Raw genomic sequence first — 22,805 nt, forward strand, 5'->3', positions numbered from 1 at the left:
ATACACCATATAAACAAAAGAAAAGACAAAAACCACACTATCGTCTCAATAGATGCAGAAAAAGTATTTGACAAAATTCAACATCCATTCATGATAAAATCTCTTAGCAAAGTGGGTATAGAGGGAACATGCCTCAACATTATAAAGCTGTTTATGACAAACTCACAGCCAACATCATACTCAATGGCAAAAAGCTGAAAGCATTTCTTCTAAAATCAGGAACAAAAGAAGGATGCTCATGCTCACCACTTCTAATCAACATATTGTTGGAAATCCTAGCCACAGCAATCAGACAAGAGAAAGAAATAAATGTATCCAAATTGGAAGAGAAGAGGTAGACTTGTTATTATACGAAGATGACAGGATACTATATATAGAAAACCCTAAAGACTCCACATAAAAACTAAAAGAACCAATAAATGAATTCAGCAAGGTAGCAGGATACAAGGTTAAAATACAGAAATCTATATTGTGTTTCTATACACTAATAATTTGATAGACATTTTTCACAGAACTAGAACAAGTAATCCAAAGATTTATATGGAACCATAAAAGTCCCAGAATCGCCAAAGAAATCCTAAAGAAAAAGAAAACTAGAGGCATAACCCTCCCGGATTTCAGAAAATGCTACTAAGCTGCAGTAACCAACAGCATGGCACTGAGACAAAAGCAGATATATGGATGAATGGGATCGAATGGAGAGCCCAGGAATAAACCCACACTCCTCTGGTCAATTAGTCCTCAACAGAGGCGGCAAGACAGTATCTTCAACAAACGGTGCTGGGAGATCTGAACAGCCACATGTGAATCAATGCAGGTAGAATGTACCCTAACACCATACAGAAAAACAAGCTCAAAATGGCTTAAAGACTTACCTATAAGACATGACACCATAAAACTCCTAGCGAGACCTTAGGCAAAACAGTCTCTGGAATAAATCTTACAAGTGCGTTTTTGGTTTTTTGGGTTCTTTTAGGTCAGTCTCCCAAGGCAGTAGAAATAAAAACAGAAATAAACAAATGGGGCCTAATCGAACTTTGAAACTTTTGCACAGCAAAGGAAACCATCAACAAAACGAAAAGACAACCCAATAGACTGGGGGAATATCTGCAGATAATGTGACCACCAAGGGCTTAATTTCCAAAATATACAGATAGGTCATACAACTCAACAACAAAAACAGCAACAAAATAACAAAAAGTTAAAACATAAAGCAAAACCCCCATCCACAAGCCAATAAAAATGAGCAGGAGCCCTACGTAGACATTTCATAAAGACGTGCAAATGGCCAGTAGGCCCATGAAAAGAGGCTTAGCATCACTAATTATTAGAGAAATGCAAATCAAAACTTCAGTGAGGTACCACCTCACACGGGTCGGAATGGCCATCATCAAAAAGTACAAACATGGAGTTCCTGTTGTGACACAGCAGAAACCAATCCAACTAGTATCCATGTGGATTTGGGTTTGATCCCTGGCCTCGCTCAGTGGGTCGGGGATCCAACATTGCCGTGAGGTATGGTGGAGGTTGCAGATGCTGCCGGATCCTGCATGGCTGTGGCTGTGGTGTAGGGTGGCAGCTGTAGCTCTGATTTGACCCCTAGCCTGGGAACTTCCACATGCTGCAAGTGTGGCCTTAAAAAGCAAAAAAAAAAAAAAAAAAACAAGTGCAAACAGTAAATGCTGGAGAGGGTGTGGAGAACGGGAATATCAATTGGTGCCACCACTATGGAAAAAAGCATGGAAGTTTCTTCTAACAATAGAGTTGCCATATGATCCAGCATTCCCACTGCTGGGAATATATCCAGACAAAACTATAATTTGAAGAGATACATGCACCCCAATATTCATTGCAGCACTATTTACACTACCAAGAAATGGAAGCAACCTAAATTTCCATCAGCAGATGAATGGATAAAGAAGATGTGGTACATATGTACAGTGGAATACTATTCAACTATGAAAAAGAATGAAATAGCGCCATTCGCAGCAACATGGATGGACCTAGAGATTCTCATAGTATGTGAAATAAGTCAGAAAGAGAAAGACAAATACCATGTGGTATCACTCATATGTGGACTCTAAAACATGACACAGATAAACTTATTTATAAAATAGAAACAGACTCACAAATGTAGAAAACAAACTTATGGTTACCAAAGGGGAAAGTTAGGGGATTCTGATGAGTAGGCACACACTGCTGTATATTTATATATATATTTATATATATATCGTGTTGTACAGCACAGGGAACTACATTTAATACCCTGTAATAAGAAAAGAGTATGAAATAGATATAAAACTGAATCACTTTGCAGTATATCAGAAACTATCACAATACTGTAAATCAACTATGCTTCAGTTTAAAAAAAAAGAAAAATTTCAAATAAATGACCTAAGCTACCACCTAAAAGAACTAGAACAATAAAGCCCCAAGTCAGCAGAAGGAAGGAAATAATAAAGACCACACAAGAAGTAACTAAAACAGAGATAAAAACAATAGAAAAGGTCCGTGAAACCAAAAGCTGGCGTTTGGGACAGAGAGACAAAATCGATAAACGTTTGAGCCAGGCTTAGCAAGAAGTAAAGAGAAAGGACCCAAATAAAGAAAATAGTAAATGAAAGAGGAGAAGCAACAACAGATACTACAGGGACAAAAAATAATAATAGATTACTATAAACAGTTACATGCCAACAAATTGGGCAGCCTAGAGGAAAGGATAGGTTTCTAGAAACATACGGCCTACGAAGACTGAGTCGAGAAGACACAGACACTTTGAGCGGCCAGTCCCTGGAGGCGAAGTTGACCTGTGCTTGTTACCGTAACTCAAGTCTAGGACCAGACAGCTTCATAGAGAACTCTATCAATCAAACATGTAAAGAACTGACACCTATCCTTCTCAAACTCTTTTAAAGAATTAAAGAGGTCAGAATACTCTCAAAATCATTCTGCAGAACCACCATTACCACCATACCAAAACCAGACACACTCCAAAAAAAAGAAACGACAGGCCAATATCTTAAATAAAATAGATGGCAAAAATCCATAACAAAATACTAGCAAACCAAATCTGAAGACACATAAAATGATCCCATATCATAATCAAGTTGGATTCATTCCAGGGTGGTTTCTCATGTGCTGACCAATCAGGGGCTACACCACACTCACGAAAGGAAAGACATAAACCACATGACCACCTCAGCAGATACAGAAAAAACGACAAAATTCAACATTCGTTCATGATTTAAAAAAAAAAAATACCCTTAACAAAGAGGGTATAGAGGGAACCCGCTAAACCCATAGAGATGTATGCACTAAGGCCATTTACAGCAGACCCACGGCCGACATCATGCTCAATGGTGAAAAGCTGAAAGCCCTCCTGATAAATTCAGGAACAAGACAAGGATGCCCACTCTCACCACTTCCCTTCAACATAGTTTTAGAAGCCCTAGCCAAGCAGTCGACAAGAAAAAGAAAGAAAGGCACCCATACTGGAAGGGAAGCCGTGAAACTGTCACCGTTTGCAGATGACATGTAGATAACCCTAAGGTCTCCACCCAGATACTATTAGAATAAATGAATTCAGCAAGGTAGCAGGATACAGGACAAACACAGAGAAACCTGTGTGGTCCTATACATTAACAACGAAATATCAGAAAGAGAATGTGGGGGGAAAAAATCCCTTCTAAAATTGCATCAAAAAGAATAAAATAGCTAGGACTGTACTTAATCAAGGAGGTAAAAGACCTATAATCTGAAAACTATAAACTAATGGTGAAGAAAATTTAGGATGATACAAAAAAAATAGAAAGATATCCTATTCTCTTGGAGTGGAAGAATTACTATTGATTAAATGGCCGTAGTACCCAAAGCAATCTACAGATTTAATGCAGTTCCTATCAAATACCCATGACATCTTACACCAAAGGAGAACAAATAATCCTAAAACTTATATGTACCCAAATAAGACCCCAAATTGCCAAGGCAGTCCTGAGAAAAAGAACAAAGCTGGAGGTATAACCTGTCCAGATTCAGACTATGCTACAAAGCTACAGTAATCAAAAGAGGGTGGTCCTGGCACAAAAACAGACTCTTAGAGCAAATGGAACAGGGTAGAGAGCCCAGAAATAAATCCGTCCATCAATTAACTGACAAAGGAGTCAAGAATATACACTGGAGAAAGGAAGGTGTCTTCCACAAATGGTGTTGGACAAACTGGACAGCTATATGTAGAACAAGGAGATTAGAATAGCCCCTCGCTTTTATAAACAAAATTTTGTGCACGAAAATAAGCCAAAAATTGCTGAAGGACCTGAATGTAAGACCTGAAAGACAAAACTAGAAGAGAACATGAGCAGAACTCCCTTTGGTATGAATCCTGGCAGTGTTCTCTTGGAGCCATCTCCTAAGGCAAATGAAATACAAGCGAAGATAAATGGCCTCACTGGACTTAAAAGTTTTGCGCAACAAAGGAAGCCACTGACAAGACAACAAGACGCCCTGTGGTTGGGAGAGAAGGTGTGCACGCGACCGGCAAAGGGTTGTCGTCCAGACACACACACAGTTACACAGCTCAGAGTCCAAAAAGCAAACAACCCAGTCAGACAATGGATGGGAGACCTGAATGGAGACTTCTCCCAGGAAGACCTCCGAAAGACCAGCAGGCACCGGGAAAGATGCTCACTGTCACTGATCAGGGAAACGCACATCCACCACCGTTCCTATCACCGCGCACCTGTCGGAATGACTGGCATCAAAAAGACAAAAAATAACCAGTGCCGGTGAGGAGGTGAAGGAAAGGGAACCTAAAAAAAACTCCTAAAACCTAAAAGCTCCTAAAAATAAGAGTTCCCTTGTGGCCCGGTGGGTTAGGGATCCCACGCGATGCTTGGGGCTCGGGGTGCATCAGACAGCCTGTGTCGCCATCGCTGTTGAGTGCTGTGCACTCGCCTCCCCCTACTTTTTGCTTTGTCTTTTTAGGGCCGCACCCATGGCATATGGAGGTTCCCAGGCTAGGAGGTCAAATGAGAGCTGTAGCTGCTGGCTGACGCCACAGCCACAGCCATGCCAGATCCGAGCCACGTCTGCGACCTACACCACAGCTCATGGCAATGCCGGAGGCCAGCAATCAAACCTGCGTCCTCATGGATTCGAGTCAGATGCGTATTTGCTGAGCCACGGGACCTCTGCCTCCCCCCTGCTTGAATTCCGCTCGCATTTTGTGTGTTTGCAGAAGAAAGGCCCCTTTCAGTCGAGACTGTAAGTGCGTGTTTTCCTGGCTGTTGTGCAGGTGACTAGCCGTTTCTCTAACCCTGAGTATCTGTCACTGTTCATTGTGAGTGATGGGTTTGATGACACAGTAACACACGAGCAACCACAGAAATGCTCTCGTCAGGAAAGAAAGTGATCAGGGCCAGCTAGGTTTTTACTTGTATCGGTTGCTAGGCCAGTTCGCAGTTTCTGTGCATTTTTGCTCTGAAGGTTCTGTCTCAGCACTTACTTTACAGCAGTGCAGGGACACGCATTGCCAGCTTCGTTGCTGCTTTTATTGTTCTCTGCACAGGGGGCCTGCGCTTACCTCATTGCCCTAGTTCTCGCTTGGCAGCTCCGCAAAGATGGGCTCCTCCCTACCCGCCCCCCAGGGCGGCCCCGGAGACTCAGAAATGCGCCCTTGGGCCCGGCTGGGGCTGTCCCCCAGAAAAAGCGCCTGCTTCGCATTGGAACCCTGGGTGAGCGACTTTCCTGTTGCCTTGTTTTCTCCACTCTTGCCGAAGATGGTACTTCATTTAGCTTAAAATATAAAAGCTATGTGTCCAGTCAGGTAGGTGGCCATGGCTCCTTCCAATGTCAAATGGAATTTTCTGAGGTTTAGGTGTCATTCAACAGTAATCCTTCACTGCGACCTTCCTGTCGACAAGCAGTGAAGTCGCAGAGGACAGTACTACGAGCACGAAGCGTTTATTCGCGGAAGATCCCGTTCCGCTGTGGTCGGAGGCTCCCCGCGATCCCGGCTGACAGGGGTCCTCACGCCTCCCTCCAGCCCCTGCCCAGCCCCTGCCCCGCTCTGTCCCCCGGAGAGTGTGTGGCCGTGAATGAGCTCAGTGACAGCCCGGTGACCCATGGAACCAACCCCGCGCCGGGCAGGTATGCTGGTGACAGCACCAAAGACCCCGACGTGCTGGCCAAGAGCCCCAGAGCGCGTGGCCAGAGGGTGCTGCGGGCAGAGGCTGAGGATGAGGAAGGGCTGGCCTCCGCGCCTGCCTGTCTAGGAAGAGGCTCCGTCGGCGAGGGTCCCGCCTGTGCCCACAGCCAGGCCAGGACCAGCTGGACTCTGGGCGCCTGCTCTCGAAGGGCCGTGGTCCTGGCTTTCCCTCCAGGCTCTGCCCACGGTGGGGACACACCCCAGAAAGAGGCAGCGGCCGCCCCGCCAGCTCCCCGTGTGACCAACCAAGATTTCTATTCTCAAATGTGAGTGCACACTCACTGTCAAACTTTTGGGGAAAATGAGCACCAAAGAGAATGACCCATATGAGAAAACGGGGCAACTGAGAGGACAATTCAGAGAAAGGAAGAGGCTGTAAATAATACGCCGCATTGATAGGTGTAGGGTCATGAGTAAGAACAGAAGTGAGAGATCAGTTCCAAGGTCTAAAAAGCCCTCCTTTAGCAGATAACGCAGGTGGCACCGTCAGGGGCGCTGGGTGCTCCGGGGGCGGCCGCGGGAGGGGCGGGGGTGGGCTCGGCCCGCGGAAGGCTTAGGCTGTGTCAGACTTTCACGGAAAGTGAAATAAGGCAGTGCTCACGCCTTGGGATGACGGAAAGGACCCAGCGATTTCACGGAGAAGGCGGAGCCCCTGCGCGAAGCCCCAAGCTGTGCTCAGAACTGAGCCCGTCTCCGGGGGCGGGGTCTGCGGAGGGAGCCGCCCCCGCAGGTTCCCCGCCCCGGAGCCGCGGGGCTGGCGCCGGCCGGGAAGGGCTGCCCAGGGGGCACATCGGAGACGTCGAGCGGTTCCTGCAGCCCCGGCGGGGGCCCCGCGACGGGCTCGCCGTCACCGTGCCCCGTCTCCTTCCAGGCATCAGCAATGCGGAGGCGCGGCAGCCGGGGAAGGCGCCCAACTTCAGTGTCAACTGGACGGTGGGCGACTCGACCCTCGAGGTCATCAACGCCACCACGGGGAAGGACGAGCTGGGCCGCGCCTCTCGCCTGTGTAAGCACGCGTTGTACTCTCGCTGGATGCGTGTGCACGGCAAGGTACTGAGGCGCCCTCGGCCCCGCGCCTGCCCCGCCCCCGCCGCCCCGGCCCGGCCCCACCTGGCGGGACCCCACCCGCCGTCCACCTGGGGGGCCCCCACTCCCCCCTCTCCGGGCGCCGCAGCTCAGGCGCTGCCCTGGTTCGCTTAAACCCCCAGGAAGGGTTCTAAACCTGTTTATTTTTTCCCCCAGCTACAAGGCCCTTTCCCCCCCAGGTGAAATCTTACGCAGTCCATCAGTGTATTACCAGTTGTCAATTATTTGTAAGTCAAGTCACAGCCTTTACTTGTCATGGACTGACGTTGCCTGTCCACCTGGCAGGAGCCCCTGTGCTGGCTGCCAGTCTGCACCTAACATCTGCACAAAATCCAGCTAGTGGAGGCGTGGCGGGCGGGCCTCCAGTTCTCCCTGTGACCAGAGCAGCGGCCGGAGGTGGTGTTTGTTAAGCATGAAATTGGGACCAGCCCTTGGTGGGCGCCTCAGCGCCCCCACCCCAGAGCCTGGCCTCCCCGCCTGCCTCTCTACCCTCGAAGCTGCCCCGGGGGCTGAGGACCCAAACCCTCAGAGGGCCCGTACGGCGTGGCTCTGTGTGACGTGGCCCTGGGGACGGCACCGGTGGGGGCTTGGCGGGTCCCCCAGAAGCCAGCACACTTTGAAATGCAATTTTGGGGACATTTATTTTCTGTGGTTCTCGCTTAACCAGGTCCACTGTGTTTTTGTTTTTCAACCTGTTTGCAGGTCCCTTCCAACTTGCTACGCTCCAAGATCACTAAGCCCAACGTGTACCATGAGTCCAAGCTGGCGGCCAAGGAGTACCAGGCCGCCAAGGCCTGCCTGCTCAGAGCCTTCATCAAGGCCGGGCTGGGCGCCTGGGTGGAGAAGCCCACCGAGCAGGACCAGTTCTCACTCACACCCTGACGGGCGTGCACACAGCCCCGGACCTCACACCCGAACCGGGGGCAGGTGTGGGATGGGGGGGGCAGCAGGTGTGCGTCACGGTCCCCGGAACCTCACACCCGAACCGGGGGCGGGCACGCCCTCTGGGGAGGGTGCAGGAGGTTGGGGTCTGTCTCAGGGTCCCGGGTCGCCGCCTGGCCTCTCTCTGCAGCCGCATCTCCCCTTTTGAATCACCCAGTGATGGCTCCCGAGCTCGGGTTCCGTTTAGAAATTGAGTTCTACTGAGTAGGGCTTCCTGAAGTTTAGGCAAATAGAAATCACTTTGTGTGAAATTCTTGAATAATTAATTTATTCAGAACTAGGAATACAGTTTATAAAATAAGAGATAATTATGTCAGGTCACTCGTATGCCACATTATTTTTATTGCAAAAAAGCCTCTATAGAAGGAGACCGCGAGAACGGAGACAGGAAGCAGAAACTGCCCACACCGCCGCGCTGGCCACACGCAGGTCCCTCCCCGGTGGGTGCCGACCCCCACCCAGCTTTCCTGGGAGGAGGCCCCGCATGCCGGAGCCCCGTCCCGGGCGCGGTGACTCGGTGCCCGCAGGGGAGTCGCCCAGGTCCCTGTAGCCTCCTCCAGAAGCTTCTGTGCTGCGTAGGGTCGTATCATGGAAAACGTCTAAATAATCAGAGAGCGAACGTGGCCAGTAACCCGGGCCACTCGCTCGGGTTTTTACACAGCATCTCCTTGCAGGACTAGGAGGGAGCCGCAGGGGCTCCGGCGCAGTCGAGAGCCTGGAACTGCTCCTTCCCCGGAGGCCCTGGGTGGGAGTGACTGTCCCGGCGTGTCCCCGGGATGGAGAGAGTGAAGGAGATACGCCTTCTTGGAAAATGGCACTTGAGGCATGTTTTTCAATGACTCTTCCCAGCTTTAGCAGAGACGGGTTTGAAGGGGAAGAGTGTCCAGCCTGGAAGCTGGCGTGGACGCGGCAGGGTCGGGTGTTGGTGGTCGTGGCGCGGAAGCGGGTGTTCTGGCCTCTGGGGCGCCCAGGACGCTGCTCAACGCCCCACCGCACCGGCCAGCCGCGCCTGCCAGGCTCCTGCACACTCAGAAAACACGGCCACGCGTCCCTGCGTTTTTATTCTTGTCTCTAGAAATGGTATTTTTTCTAATGGGGATAGGGAGATGGACTTAGTTTTTAAAAACCATGTGGAGTTTGGTCACGAAGTCCAGAGCAATGTCAGTGCACGCACACAAGCTGTCCAGGACGTCCTGTGTCCCCTCTGTCAGCCCGCGGGTGACCAGAGCAGGAGCCCCCCCAGGTGAATGATGCCTTACTGTGGGGTCAGCGTGGGCCCAGCTGTGCACAGCTGCCTCTCTGGGTCGGATTCGGGCAACCATCCAGGACAGGCCTGACACCAGGCACATGTCCCAAGAGCACCCAGGTCCACGGAAGGTGCCGAGGGGTGGGGGAGGCAGCCAAAGATTGGGGAGGGGGGAGTCGGGGAGCCCTGGGCTGGCAGGACCGGACGGGGCCGGGGAGGCGGCCGCACAGCCCTGCTCCCACACGACTGGAGGCGGGAAGGAAGCGTGACCCCCCTCCCCTGACAAATCAGGGAGCTAGCACTTTAAACTGCCCCTTGGGGGGGTGTGTCACAGACATGCTGTTTCCCTAAGGGGTTATTTTGCATCCAGGGCCCTGAATCTGGGTTGTAGAGACTTAGAAAATTCGACACACCCAAGAACTTGATCTTTTGAGGAGAATCTCAGACTTTGAGGACATTTTGACCAGCGGGGGTTGGGAGGGGTTGGGAGCCCGGAGCACAGTTCCGCCAAGAGAAAACACTGGCCCTGTGCTTCGCTCGGGCCCACTGGGCAGCTGTCCTGCTGGCGGGAAGAGGCGTCTCATTCCGCGGCACGAGCCACCGCTGGGGGTGGGGACCCCTCGTTGCCACGTTCCTCGGCCCCCACCCCCTGCTCACTGTGGGGGCGCCTCCCCCCCCCCCCCCAGGCGGCACAGAAGGCCTGCAGGGTTGATGCTCAGTGTTACTAGGGATGCTCATCTTTTCCCATTTTGGAGATTTTTATTATACCAACACCGGTTATTTTAAAATGCACAAGCCGACATTTCACCAGGTATTAAGTTCTCTGGCATTTGTTTTCCTTGAATAATCTCGTCGCCCTCTCCAGACTGTGGCCACTCCGCTTGCCTTGCGATGGCAGCCGGCCACACTGAGGAGGCCAGGCCTGCTGTCGCTGGGGTGTCCTGCCCAGTTCTCCCAAAACGAACGCAAAAGATCGACGGAGTTCTTTAATTTTTAAAGCACTTCCCCCAGAATGTGAGGTCTGCCGACCGTGCATCTGGTGATGGAGCCTGAGAGGGAAAACTCGCCCGCGTCCCCATCTCTCGGTCCCGCGAGCTCAGTGAACGCTTCCAGAGGTTTCTTATTGTCAAAACTGTACCAATGGAAAGGGCAGAGTATTTGTGATCGCGTGTGGCCAGTTGGGGTGTCCGTCCCCTGGTGTGTCCTGCGACCTCTCTCCCTCACCAGAGGCGGCCGGGGCACCCAGGCTCTGCGTCCTCCTGACGGCGGGACAGGGCGAAGCGCCCCTTCCTGGCCGCGCGTCTGCACCTCCTTGGCGCGGTGGAAGGCCGAGCCCCCAGCCCCAGGAACTCTCATTTTGGCCACATCAGGAACGAGGGCCGGCCGGCCGGACGCAGAGGCGAGGGGTCAAAGGCGGTGCACGGAGTGGTGGCGGAGGGAAACCTGAAGGCTGTTTGCTTCTCCAGACCTCGGGTTACACACGCCTTTAATTTTATTCTAGAGTTCGGACACTTGACGTGAATGTACTTCTGCCGAGAACCCTGTCACCGAGGCACCCTCGTATCCCCTGCGTGTTTACCGATGTACAGGCCACGTGCCACCTGCATGAGCTTCCTCCTGCACCGAGACCAGCCGGGACTGAGCATGAGACGCTGTCGCTCAGACAGAGGACTTGAGATGCTCCCAATAAAACCGTGTTTCACCACTGCAGCCGTGCAGACTCTCTCCCTGCCGCTCCTCCGGGCCGGGCACGCCCTGGATCTGGAAGAGTGGATGCGGCCCCGGCGAGCTGCGTGCCACCCTTGCTTCCCCTTGGGGTGGGGCCTCCGGGCAGGAGTCAGGGGCCCGGCGGGATGGCACCGCCAGAGAAGGGGTGGGCGAGCCCACGGGACGTGAGGTCTGAAGGGACGGGGCGGGAGGGGGTCGTCGGGTGCAGTGACGGTGCAGCTGCCCCGTCGCAGGCCACAGGTCGCGCTGTGATGGTCAAGTGTAGCGTTTCGAAGGACGTTCACAAGAAAGTGCATGGAAACCCGGCTGCAGAGCCTGTTTAATTCCCGGTTGAGAAGAAATTGGGGCGCTCGGTGAGCCACGGCAGCATCGGGAGGGCCGGGTCTGGTCCCCGTGCGTGGATGATGGGGTTGGCGGTAATTTTAATTTTATTTTCCTTTAAAAATGTTTCATCTCTCATATTTCTATAATTACATGAAAATCAAGCAGGGAAATCTTCTGAAAAAAAAGTCCCACGCAAATAAAAAGAAGCCCTAGTGGATGAGCCATTTGCTCTCCTTCATGTCAATTCTGATTCTGTTTTCATTTCTTAACCCGCAGTAAAAGCAACATTCAAGTGAAAACATATGACACGAAGAAAGGCAGGGCAGGCGTCAGAGCAAAGGCCGGGAGCGGTGTCTGCTTTGCAGGTGCAGTCCCTGGAAGGACATTTTCTCAGGGATAGCGTCGGCCTGTGGCTCCACCGAGGGGGCGTCAGGCCTCCAGTCCTGTGAGGGGCTGACCCGACGGGGAGCTCAGTTCCCCTGCAGGAAAGTCTGGAGGGTGGATTGGGGGTGCGGGTTGGGGGGGGCGGGCAGGCCTGCGGGCGTGGGGACCGAGGGCTGCCCAGAAGGCCAGTGCCAGCGTGGGGAAGAAGCTGCATCATAAGGTGTTACAGGGCGTTCCCGTCGTGGCGCAGCGGAAATGAGTCCGACTAGGAACCATGAGGGTGTGGGTTCGATCCCTGGCTTTGCTCAAGGGAGTTGAGGATCCGGCGTTGCCGTGAGCTGTGGGGTAGGTCACAGATGCGGCTTGGATCCCACGTTGCCATGACTGTGTGGCAGAGGCCGCCGGCGGCAGCTCCGATTCGACCCCTAGCGTGGGAACCTCCATCTGCCGTGGGAGCGGCCCAAGAAATGGCAAAAGACAAAAGAGTTGTTACATCATTTAACAATGACCATTAATATTAGTTAAAATCGAAAGCTCATTAGTAGCATATTAATAACGCCCCGCCCCACCTGGCCTTCGTGCCCCGTTGGTGGTGGTAACCCCTCCCCTTTCCCCGGGTACCCCCCCCCGCCCCGCCCCCGCTGCTCCCCGGCTGAGAACCCGGCGGGCCGTGCAGACCCTGAAACGCGCCCGGTCCGAGTGGGGGAGGCCGCGTCCCTGCAGCTTCTGAAAACTGTCCCCCAGGAACGAGAACTGTGGTCAGCGCCACTCCCAGCCCCGAAAGACCAGCGGCAGGGCCAGGCCTTGGGAGAGCGGGGGTCTGTTTTATGCTTTTTTTTTTTTAATTTTCTGTCTTAATTAAAAAAAAATTTTTTTTTGTCTCTTTTGCCATTTCTTGGGCCGCTCCCACGGCATATGGAGGTTCCCAGGCTAGGGGTTGAATCAGACCTGTAGCCACGGGCCTATGCCAGAGCCACAGCAACGCGGGATCCAAGCCGCGTCTGCGACCTACACCACAGCTCACGGCAACGCCGGATCCTTAACCCCCTGAGCAAGGGCAGGGACCGAACCCGCAACCTCATGGTTCCTAGTCGGAGTTGTTAACCACTGCACCACGACAGGAACTCCAACTTTCTGTCTTTTTAGGCCGAACTTACGGCATGTGGAAGTTCCCAGGTTAGAGGTCAAATTGGAACTGCAGCTGCCGGCCTACACTACAGCCACAGCAAGACTGGATCCGAGCCGCGTGTGTGACCTACCCCACAGCTCATGGCAACGCCGGATCCTTAACCCACTGAGCGAGGCCAGGGACCGAACCTCTGTCCTCGTGGCTGCTAGTCAGATTCCTTTCCAATGAGTCACACGGGGAACTCCTGGTGTTTTATTCTTATTTAATAAGCAGGTGGGAGTTCCCGTCATGGTGCAGTGGTTGACGAATCCGAGGAGGAACCATGAGGTTGCAGGTTCGATCCCTGGCCTCGCTCAGTGGGTTAAGGAGCCGGCGTTGCCGTGAGCTATGGTGTAGGTCACACACGCAGCTCGGATCCAGTCTTGCTGTGGCTGTGGTGTCAGCTGGCAGCTGTAGCTCTGATTTGAGCCCTAGCCTGGGAACCTCCATATGCCGCAGGTAGGGCCCTAAAAAGACAAAAAAAAAACAAAACAAAACAACAAACAAAACAAAACAGGTGGTGCTGCTGTCCTCACACCTGTGAGACGCACCAGGAGCCTGAGAGCTCCTGTGCAGGATACCCGGGCTCGTGGCTAAGCACTTCCTAGTGCCCCTGGGCCAGGGTCCCCAGAGCAGATCCGGGAAGTGCAAAGGCCCTGCGCAGTGAGCACCAGGCCTGTGGGGCTGCCGCCCTGGGGCCCCTTTGCTTCCTGGCTCCCGCCAACGCCATCAGCACCCAGGAAAACGACCCCCTGGGGCGAAGGCAGCCGGAGAGTGCGGCTGTTTGAAAATCAGAACGGTCACGTCGAATTAGGGGTTCCGGGAATGCGTTCCGACGTTCGAGATCAGAGATCCGAGCGTTTATTCTGAGAGAGACGAGGAAACGAGAGCCGGGCAGGATTGGAAATAGTGAACACAGGAGGCCAGCGGGACCACAGAGCACGTTTACAATCAGAAAAGCAGAGGAGGCGAGGAGGAGACCCAGGGGAAGGGGAGAAACACGCAGGTGTTTGGATGCGGGCGGTGAAGGCCACCGTGTGGCCGAGAGCGTGCCCGCGCCCTGCCACCTCACTAGGGTGCTGCGAGGTGCCTTGCGGGCGAAAAGCTAAGTCTGGGATTTACCCTTAAATGAAGAAGCAAACATCCCCGCAAAGGGAGAAAAGGCCTCCATGAACCCGGGTTGACCGAGGGCAGGCGATCGCGGCGGCGGCCGCGTCTCTCTGCTTCCACGCGTTTAAGCCTTTCCATCAGGGGTTTTCAACCTGCAAGCACGGCCTTTTAAAACCGCTGTTTGAGGGCATTCAGAGTGCTCCGGGAGTTTTTCTGCAGAAGCAGGTAAGACACACACCAGGCTGTTATTGCTGTAAAACCGAGCGTTCTGAGCTTAACACGGAAAAGGAGGGCCTAGAAAGGGTTTGAAATCAGCCATGAACGTGTTTTCATGGCAATAAGGACTTGAGGCGCCGCTTGAACCCCCTGGACGGGACGGCCGCCCTGCCTCTTCTTCCCAGCACCCCTCCCTCTGACTCAGCTTTGCACCCGCTCAGGAAAACCAGCACTGCGGTCCTGAGACAGTTTCGTCCCAGCTGCTCCTGCCCCTTAGCGCACACTGGCCGTGCTGCAGGCCATCGGGCAACACCCGGGACTCAACAAAAGCAGATGGGTCGCTATTAAAAACGGCCGTGCTCTGGACCTTTGCCAGAGAAAGACGTACCTTGAAAGCTGTTTTGATGAAATGCTTAAGTGGAGGAACCAAATTTGAGAACGATTGCAAGAGGCTCATGACGCCTACTCCGCCAGTACCTTGGTGAGTTCGTGGTGGTTTTAAAGCCAAGCTCAGAGTAAAAGAGAATGCACGTAAATTTCAGGTCTGGGTTTTATCAATGAGACAAAGGCTGGGGTGACAGGAGGCTGGGGACAGGAGAACACATTAAGGTCTTTGTCTTATTCGGGTGGGAAATGTGAGCCACCGTTGTCTTTGTGATGAACCTGCGTCAAAGAGCTTCGTTACCTAGAGCGGAGGCGGAGGCTAAGAGGCTGTTGCTCCACCAGGAGGTGCATTCGGCCTCTTTCCTGCTCGTCCCGGTGGAAAGCAGCGGGGCTGAAAGGCGGGGCAGCGAGCTGACGGCGTCTGACTCCGAGTCCAAGCACGTCCCAGTCCCTCGCGGCTGCTGACGGCCGGCCGCCTCTTCGTGTCCAGCAGACCCCTTGCTGCTCCCTCGTCCTGTTTTACAGACGCAGTGAACGCTCTTTTCTCCTTTCTTTCCGTTCTTAGGCTCCCTCCCACGTTGCATTATCCCATCTCCCGTTTGGGGGGCGCTTTTATTGCAAATGCTTCGTCAAGGTTTGCACGTGTACGTTCTGTTCTGCGGCCCCTCCTCCCTCGGGTGTGGGGCTGTTTGGGTTTAATCTCGGCTCTGTCTTTAAACTAGGTCACCCCTGGGTCATCCACGGTGATTCGACCCTCCCAGTTTTGTGGCTACACCCCGTTTCCCTTTTGGCCCCTTCCAGCATCTTCAGAGTCAGCATCTGGGGCTGGTAGATGCAAACGCTTCCATTTCGACTGCATAAGCAATGAGGTCCTGCTGTGCAGCACAGGGAGGAACTGTGTCTGATTAGACCCTGGTAGGAGATAAGCTGAGAGAAGGAATGGGTACACACGCACGCCGGGGCCCTGCAGCGGAAACTGGCACAGCATGGTAAATCAACTACACGTCAAAATAAACCAGGCTCGGCCGTGTCGCTTCTCTCTGCCTCTGCTTCTGTGGCGCTCCTCCTCCTCGTCCGAATATTCTTCGGTCCTACTGCAAACACACGCTGCCAAGCGCCAGCTGAAGGACTGAGCCGCTTTTAGCTGCATTTCCTTTCTTTTCCACCGAACGCAAAGGGAGCTTTGACCATGAGGCTTCGCCAGAACTCGTAAGAAAGGGCTCTTCCCAGTGAGCTTTTACTCAAGTCTCGTGTAGCCCTTGGCTCCCGGGAACGCTGCTCCGGAGACGCGTTGACGCATACTCTGGCCCTCTTCCTCGCCACTCGGTACCTGGCCCGGACGTGTGTCTGCGTACGTCCTCCAGTCGTCACCCGTTGAGGAAGGAGAGCCGTGAGCAGACTCTGTTTTAACAGCGGGTTGGAAAGTGAGTGGTTCCTGTGTTGTTTTGAGTCTTCACTGCCTGTAGCTTACGAAGTATGCCCCGTCATTGTCTTTCTCAGGATTTTCTCTTGGAAACCCTCTGGAAATGCCTGTTAACGCTTTTGTTTCAACTGGAAAAGTGGGTCAGATCTTGTCAGACAGAAAGCAAGCTGGCTTTGGTTCAGTGGTTTGACAGCGAGGATTAGCTCACGTGGGGACCTTGCCCGGAAAGAGAACGAACTCAGGGTGCCGCCGGCGGGTTTGACGGAAACAGCGTTCACGTGACGGTCTGATGAAAGCACCTTACGGAAGAGCGTTCTCTGGGCAAAAGCGCAGCCCCGTGAAATGGACGTGGCGATGTCCCGACCGTCTGCGAACCTCGCAGGGGCTGTGGCCCCGACAGGCTGAGCCGAGGCCGCGCCAGCAAACGTCCCCGAACCTGAGAATGACAGCGCGACACACCCTTCCGCCAGCACATAGCGTCTCATCCTTAGCTTTCCGGACATTTGAATGAAAGCTCAATTCAGCTGGCAGTTGACGAAGCACTTAACAGACTTACTGCAGATCCCCTGCTGACTTAGAGAACCTGAGAGGCATTCCGCAAACAAGCGAGGGCATGACTGTAACGCGTCTCCTTGTCTTCGTGTGTTGCAAGCCCAGGGTCCTGGATTTACATCTGTTAAAAAAAGACTGGAGGAGTTCCCTTGTGGTGCAGTGGGTTAAGGCTCTGACCTTGTCACTGCAGTAGCTCAGGTTGCTGCTATGGCACGGCTTCCATCCCTGGCCCGGGAACGTGCACATGACATGGGTGCAGAAAAAAAAAAAAAAAAAGACTAGAAATAGAACCCAGATGAAGCTGGTCTTCCTGGAGCAGACGGCTCTCAGTCCTACACCCAGGGACCAGCCCTCCTCCTCTCACTGAGAGGTGCGTTTTCCCTAAAGTTTTGCTTTTGCGGGTGACAGTTACCTATCAGTGTTGTTACATACATATGTATGTTTGAATAATTGTGAACTGAGAGAAGTTGAAAAAAATAACGTCATCCGGGAGATAATATTACTAACAAACAGTGAAAGCCTGTCCTTCACAAGGGGCATGAGAAGGAAAAGCCGGGCGAAGGGGGGCGACGCCGGTGTGCGGTGGGAAATGCAAGGCGGGGGGGGGGGGGGGGGGCCGTGGAGAGTCAGCGGTGGTGGTGGAAGGCGAAGGACCTGGGGGGAGGCGGAGGGTGGATGGCGGTGGTGGCCGGGCGATGGCTGGGGCAGCGTGGATGGTGGGAAGCCGGAGGAAGCCATCAGGTCTCGGCGGAGGGCGGAGGGCGGAGGGCGGGCGCTTGGTGGACGGCAGGGGCTGGCTGGTGGGACGTAAGTGGAGTTTGCCGGAAGGTGGACGTGGACACGGGAGGGTGGGTGGCGGGTGTTTGATGGGGGAGGTGGCAGGTGGATGAGGAATGGTCATAGGGGTTGGTGAGGAGGATTCTGGCGGTTGAAAGCGGGAAGTGGTGCCTGAATGGTGGATGTTGTGTGATGGGTGGTGAAATGGGGGGTTGTCTTTTTTTAGGGCTGCACCCGGGCATATGGAGGTTCCCAGGCTAGGGGTCTAATCGGAGCTGCAGCCGCCAGCCGACACCACAGCCGCAGCCACGCAGGACCGGAGCCGCGTCTGCGACCTACACCGCAGCTCACGGCCACGCCGGCTCCTTAACCCACTGAGCAAGGCCAGGGATCGAACCCACAACTTCATGGCTACTAGTCAGTTCGTTAAGATGGGAACTCCTCACTTCTCCTTCCAAAGGACCCTGAGGGCCCTGCTCCGTCTTCCTCTCATCTGCGGGGAGAATCTGAAACTTAAGCCCCAGTCGCCGTACGAGGCCCAGATTCCGCGTCTTTCGAGTCTTCTCCACGCCCGTGACCCTGATGGCCGCCCCGCCCCCACTTGCAGGCCGTCTCTGGCCGCTGCTCGCTCCGCGGGCTTCCCAGCATGGACCCTGTCGTTGTCACGTGAGGATGGGTTGTGTGTCCGCGCTGGTGCTTGTGGCCCCTGTCCCCGTCACCTGGAGTGACTTCCACCTGCAGAGGCTCCTCTGGGGAGGCCCCCGCTTGCTGCTTCTTTGCCTGGAAATAACCTGTCCTTCGCTCTGATTCTCGGAAGGTGCCTTTGCAGGGAACACAAACCCCGGCCGACAGGTCTTTGCTCCGGGTCTGAGGCGTCCTCCCGACTCCCAGCCTCCGCGGCTGTTCTTTTGCGCATCAGCAATGCCGGTGACTCTGCAGGGAGCTTCTCCGTCTCTGCCTTCCTACAGTGTCACCATCCCTCCCCCGCCCGGGTCCCTTCTGATTGAACCTGTCGGGAGTCACCTTCTGAATATGAGTCAAGGCCTGGCGCCCTCACCTGTGTCTCCTTGCACGCGGCCTGTCCGGCCTCCCCGTCCCCGCTCTGGCCCCTGGGTCCCTCCCTGCACCAGTCCAGCCCTGGGCAACTTCCCGGAGGAGGAGGTCTGAGGGGAGCCCCCCCCCTATGTCCTGCTCCCCGCACGCGGGAAGGCCCTGGCCCCATATCCTCAGAGTCTCTTTCCGGTCACCCCGCCAGGGCTCCGCACGGCTCGCGGGCCTGCCTTTCTCTCCCAGCCTCTCCCTGGACCTGCCTCCCACCCCTGCTCGTCCTGGCAGCAGACACCACTTGTTCCACAGAACTTCGGCCTCCCCCGCATCTGCTCACGTCACTGTCACTGAGGCCACGTGTGCACTCGTCTTCCCCAGGAAGCTGAGGTGGGGAGGCCGCAGGAGGGGCTGCGCCTTGGACCCGGGGTCCCGTCCATGAACCGACGGGCGCCTGTCCTGCGGACCAGCTGTAGGCGCGGTGGGGTTCTCTGCCTTCCAGAGGCAGGCGGGGGCGGGGAGGCCAGGGGGTGCAGGGGAGGGGTCGTGGTGTGCAGAGGGGCAGGGGCCGGGGCGGGCGTCGTCTTGTCCAGGGACATGGTGGATGGCGCCGCAGTGCCCGAGGCCCTGCCCGCCACGCCCACAGCCCAGCCCCTGAGGAGGGTGGCCCGAGGGACCTGGAGCCGACCTGGTTTGTCCCGAAAAGGCCTTTCAAATAGAAACGAGAGGTTCAATTTGTCACAGGCCATTTCCTGCGGCGTCTGGCCTCGTCAGCCAATGTGCACCCAGGAGTGACAGGCGCCGGGGGACAGATGGCTCTGGAGCCCAGCAGGAAGGCCGTTCACCCGCTCGCCTCCCCCTGGCTCCAGCGTGGCCTACTTCTGGTTGGAGGCGCTGGGCTGCAGCCAGCCCTCCCTCCGGGACCCCGCGTGTCAGGGCTGGGGGGTGGCCCCCTGCTGCCGTTGTCCTCGGGAGCTCTGCTGAGTCACTCCTCAGGAGCTGGGGCTGCGCTCCCTGCGAATCCTGCCGGGGCTGGGGAGGTACGGACGTGCCTGTGGCAGCAGAGTGGCCAGGCCCGAGGCCCAAGTCCATCCACGTGGCCACAGGGGGAGCAGGGTGCTCCCAGGGGCTCCCCGCTGCCCACCCTGGGCTTTAGGTTCTGTGAGGCCTGAGGGGTGTCTCCCCAGGAGGAATCCTGCGGTTTATCTCCAGGTCACATCTTATTCCTGGTTCCTGATTCCAGGGAGGGCCAGGGACGGTCACCCAGCTCCGGCGTGGGATCCAGGTCAGGTTGGTCGGCAGTGTGGCCTCGGGACCAGGGCCGGCCGGAGAGGAGGTGGGGAGCCGGCTGTGCCCTGGCCCCTGGGCTCTGAACCCCTTCCATGCATGCGGCCAGTTGCCTGCGATGCCCACATTTTGTTCACGTTTCATCAGCGGCCTCATGCAGCACAAGTGTCCATGTCTGCTGCTGTGTGACAAGTCACCCCGAGACAGTGACCAAGCTGACCTCTGTTGTCCCAGAGTCCATGGCTCAGGGCCTGGTGTCAGCATCTTCCTCTGACGGCCGTCCAGCAGATGACCGTGGGGTCCAGGTCACCCCCCACTCCCCGCTTGTCAGGCCAGGCTCACCAGGAAGAGCAGAGCAGAGGGGTGGAGGGGGGACAGAGACGGGAGAAAGAGCCTTGGTGACCTGGCTCCTTCCACCTCTGCCAGGTCCTGCGTGGGCGAGGAGTCGTGGGTCATCCACACTCAGGCAGGGGGATGCGGGTGTCGGGGGGAGGGCAGCACCGCTGGGAAAGGCTTGCTGTGCGCTGCCCCCGAATGTGAGCGGCGGTTCCTGGGGCCGGCAGGGGCACAGAGGGGCCACCTCCCTCATCGCATGTGCATGACAAGCAGGGCTTGGCTGCACCAGAGGCCCAGGGCTTACCTCTCATCTGGTGAGCTCCGCGAGGAGCACGTGGGGCTGGCCTGACCCTCGTGCCTGGGAGTCCCGCCCCCTCCCCTTTGAAAGTGCCGGCTGGGCCTCAAACGTGCCGGCAAAGCTGCTTTGGGAGCTCAGAGCCTGTAGTTAAAATCAGACTTTAATAACCTCGAGTTTGGCTCAGGGAGGGAGTTGCTTGGACACACAGACGCGGCTACAGACCCCGGTGCGTGCACCTGCTGCTCCCAGAGGCCTCGGGCCACAGCCGGGCCTCCGGGCGGGAAGGGCGACCGGGAGGGCTGCGTCTCACTGCCCGACTCCACACTGGCTCCCGCGGGACGGATGCGTGTGGGCGTGCAGGCGGTGCACTGCGCTAGGGGGCCCGGGGGCGGAGGGGCGGAGGGGCGGAGGGGCGGGGCCCGGGGCGGAGGGGCGGAGGGGCGGGGCCCGGGGCGGAGGGTGCCCTGTGAGGCTGGTTCTCCTTTCTTCCTGCCATTTACTGCCCTCCTCACGGTGCAGTCAGATTATCAAAAAGGAAAGAAAACGGTGTCCCTAGATCTTGCCGTCCCAGTAGACCTGGCTGTCGCTTTCGCTCACAGGTGTCTGCATTTCCCCTCTGACAAGCTCAGTCTGGAGGCGCTGAAACCCAGACAGGCCGCTTCCCCCCCGCCCCTGCGTGCTGGTTACCCGGTCCGACCCTGTGGGACCCTGCTCTCCCCACAGCCGCTGGGCTCCCTCCTTTCCCCCCGTGTCCACCCCTCCCCATGTCCCCAGGGACCTGACATCGATTTATTTCGGGAGGCCTGCTGTTGCCATGGTGACACCATCACAGCATTTCGGGGCGAGATGTGCCACCCTCTGTCCTCTGAGATGCCGGGACCCAGAGCTGTGGCCAGGGAGTGCCTGCTGCAGCCACTCCCCTTATCACTTGGGGTGAGGGTGAGGTGGTGGGAAGCACGGGTGCAGGAACGTGAGGTGTGGGTGGGGGGAGGTGTGGGTGCAGGAGCTTGGGGTGGGGGGGAGGTGGGAGCCCCTGGGTAGGAGAGGCGAGCCTGTCAGCTGGAGGAGGCCTGGGAGGTGTGGAGGAGAGCTGCACCCCCCCCCCCGCACTGTGTGACTCACAGCCTCTAAGTCCCCCCAGGAGAGGGGGCGCCCGGCCCGGTGGCCGCGGGCTGGAGCAGCTCAGCTTGGCCCTCGGCTCCGGTCACTTCCCACCTGCTCCTCCCTATCTGACAGGGTCCCCTACTCGCCTCCACCTGCAAAAGGCTCTCACGGGGCTCCTCCCCGCCCCCACCCCCCAACAGCGCGGACCTCTGCCACTGGACCTGCCGCCACTTCCCCAGCAAGCAGGTGCCTCCCCGCCCAGGGCCTCGCAGGGCTGCCCCTCCTCCAAGGCTCTCCCGCCAGGCCAGGCGCTGGTTGGCCCCGTGCGCCCCACGCCCCCCCGACGGTCCTCTGAGGGGGTGTCGCTGGCCCCTCTCTCCACCCAGCAGCGACCTGCCTGACACCCAACCTCCTGGCTCCTCCCCCACAGGACGCCCAGGACCCGGGTGGCGGTGGGGGCGCGGACGGAGACTGCAGGAGATGGCGGGTCCTCCCTGCAGCCCAGAGGGCACCCAGGATGCGCGGTTGGTCCAAATGCAGCGACCGCTCCCGAAGTAGAAAAACGCGATGATGGCAGCCCCGCCGACCAGAGAACCAGCCCCACGGGAAGCTGGACGGCCCGGAAGGTTCCATGCTGCTTTCCTGACTTAGGCTATGTTGGGATGACACCCCACTTGAATGGGTGACACGCAGATGGGTGAAGGGGCCTCCTGCGGGGGGAGGGCGGGGATGGGTCACAGCTGCCGGGTGGGAGGGGCTGTGGCTCTCAAGGGGACGCCAGGGCCCTCGAGGGAACTGCCCATAGCTTGGCTGTGGCGCTGGACCCATGAACCCACACGCGAGTCCCCAGACCGCACAGGTGCGAGCGAGTGCACGTGCGCACACACACGCACACAGGTGCGCGAGCGAGCCGCGGGTCTGTGGGTGGACTATGCCAACTGGCTGCTGGGTGAAGACTGCGCGACCGTGAGAACCGCAGTGACCCCCCCCCCACTACGGTCACAGGTTTCGCCTCACACACGCCCCTGGGCCCAAACATCCTCCATCCTGGAGGGGCCTGGTCGAGATGCAGGACCCCGAGCGGTCCTTCCGGCTTGAGGTCAGCGGCCAGGTCTGCCCTCCCCATCCACGGCCCTGGCACCTGTCCAGGGTGTCTTGCGAGCGGAGGCCCTCGCCCCGGACCGCCAGGGCCCA

At 56.2% G+C, this 22,805-nt stretch overlaps 1 protein-coding gene across 12 annotated transcripts in view; it reads left to right on the top strand.

Moving 5' to 3' along the window:
• ADARB1 (adenosine deaminase RNA specific B1) overlaps positions 1-11,186 on the top strand; it is a 108,979-nt gene extending 97,793 nt beyond the window's left edge. For 9 of the 12 annotated variants that reach the window (XM_047798098.1, XM_047798131.1, XM_047798096.1 and 6 more), the window contains 2 exons: positions 7,074-7,252; positions 7,991-11,186. In XM_047798098.1, coding sequence (XP_047654054.1) covers positions 7,074-7,252; positions 7,991-8,170 — 359 coding nt within the window. In that variant the 3' untranslated portion in view covers positions 8,171-11,186. Of the gene's footprint in view, positions 1-7,073; positions 7,253-7,990 lie in introns of those variants that run through there. The other 3 variants (XM_047798113.1, XM_047798119.1, XM_047798122.1) reach the window with 3 other exon arrangements.
• Positions 11,187-22,805: the final 11,619 nt, after the last annotated feature.

The sequence above is a fragment of the Phacochoerus africanus genome, chromosome 1 (assembly GCF_016906955.1).
Source record: "Phacochoerus africanus isolate WHEZ1 chromosome 1, ROS_Pafr_v1, whole genome shotgun sequence".
In the NCBI taxonomy this organism is placed as follows: Eukaryota; Metazoa; Chordata; class Mammalia; order Artiodactyla; family Suidae; genus Phacochoerus; species Phacochoerus africanus.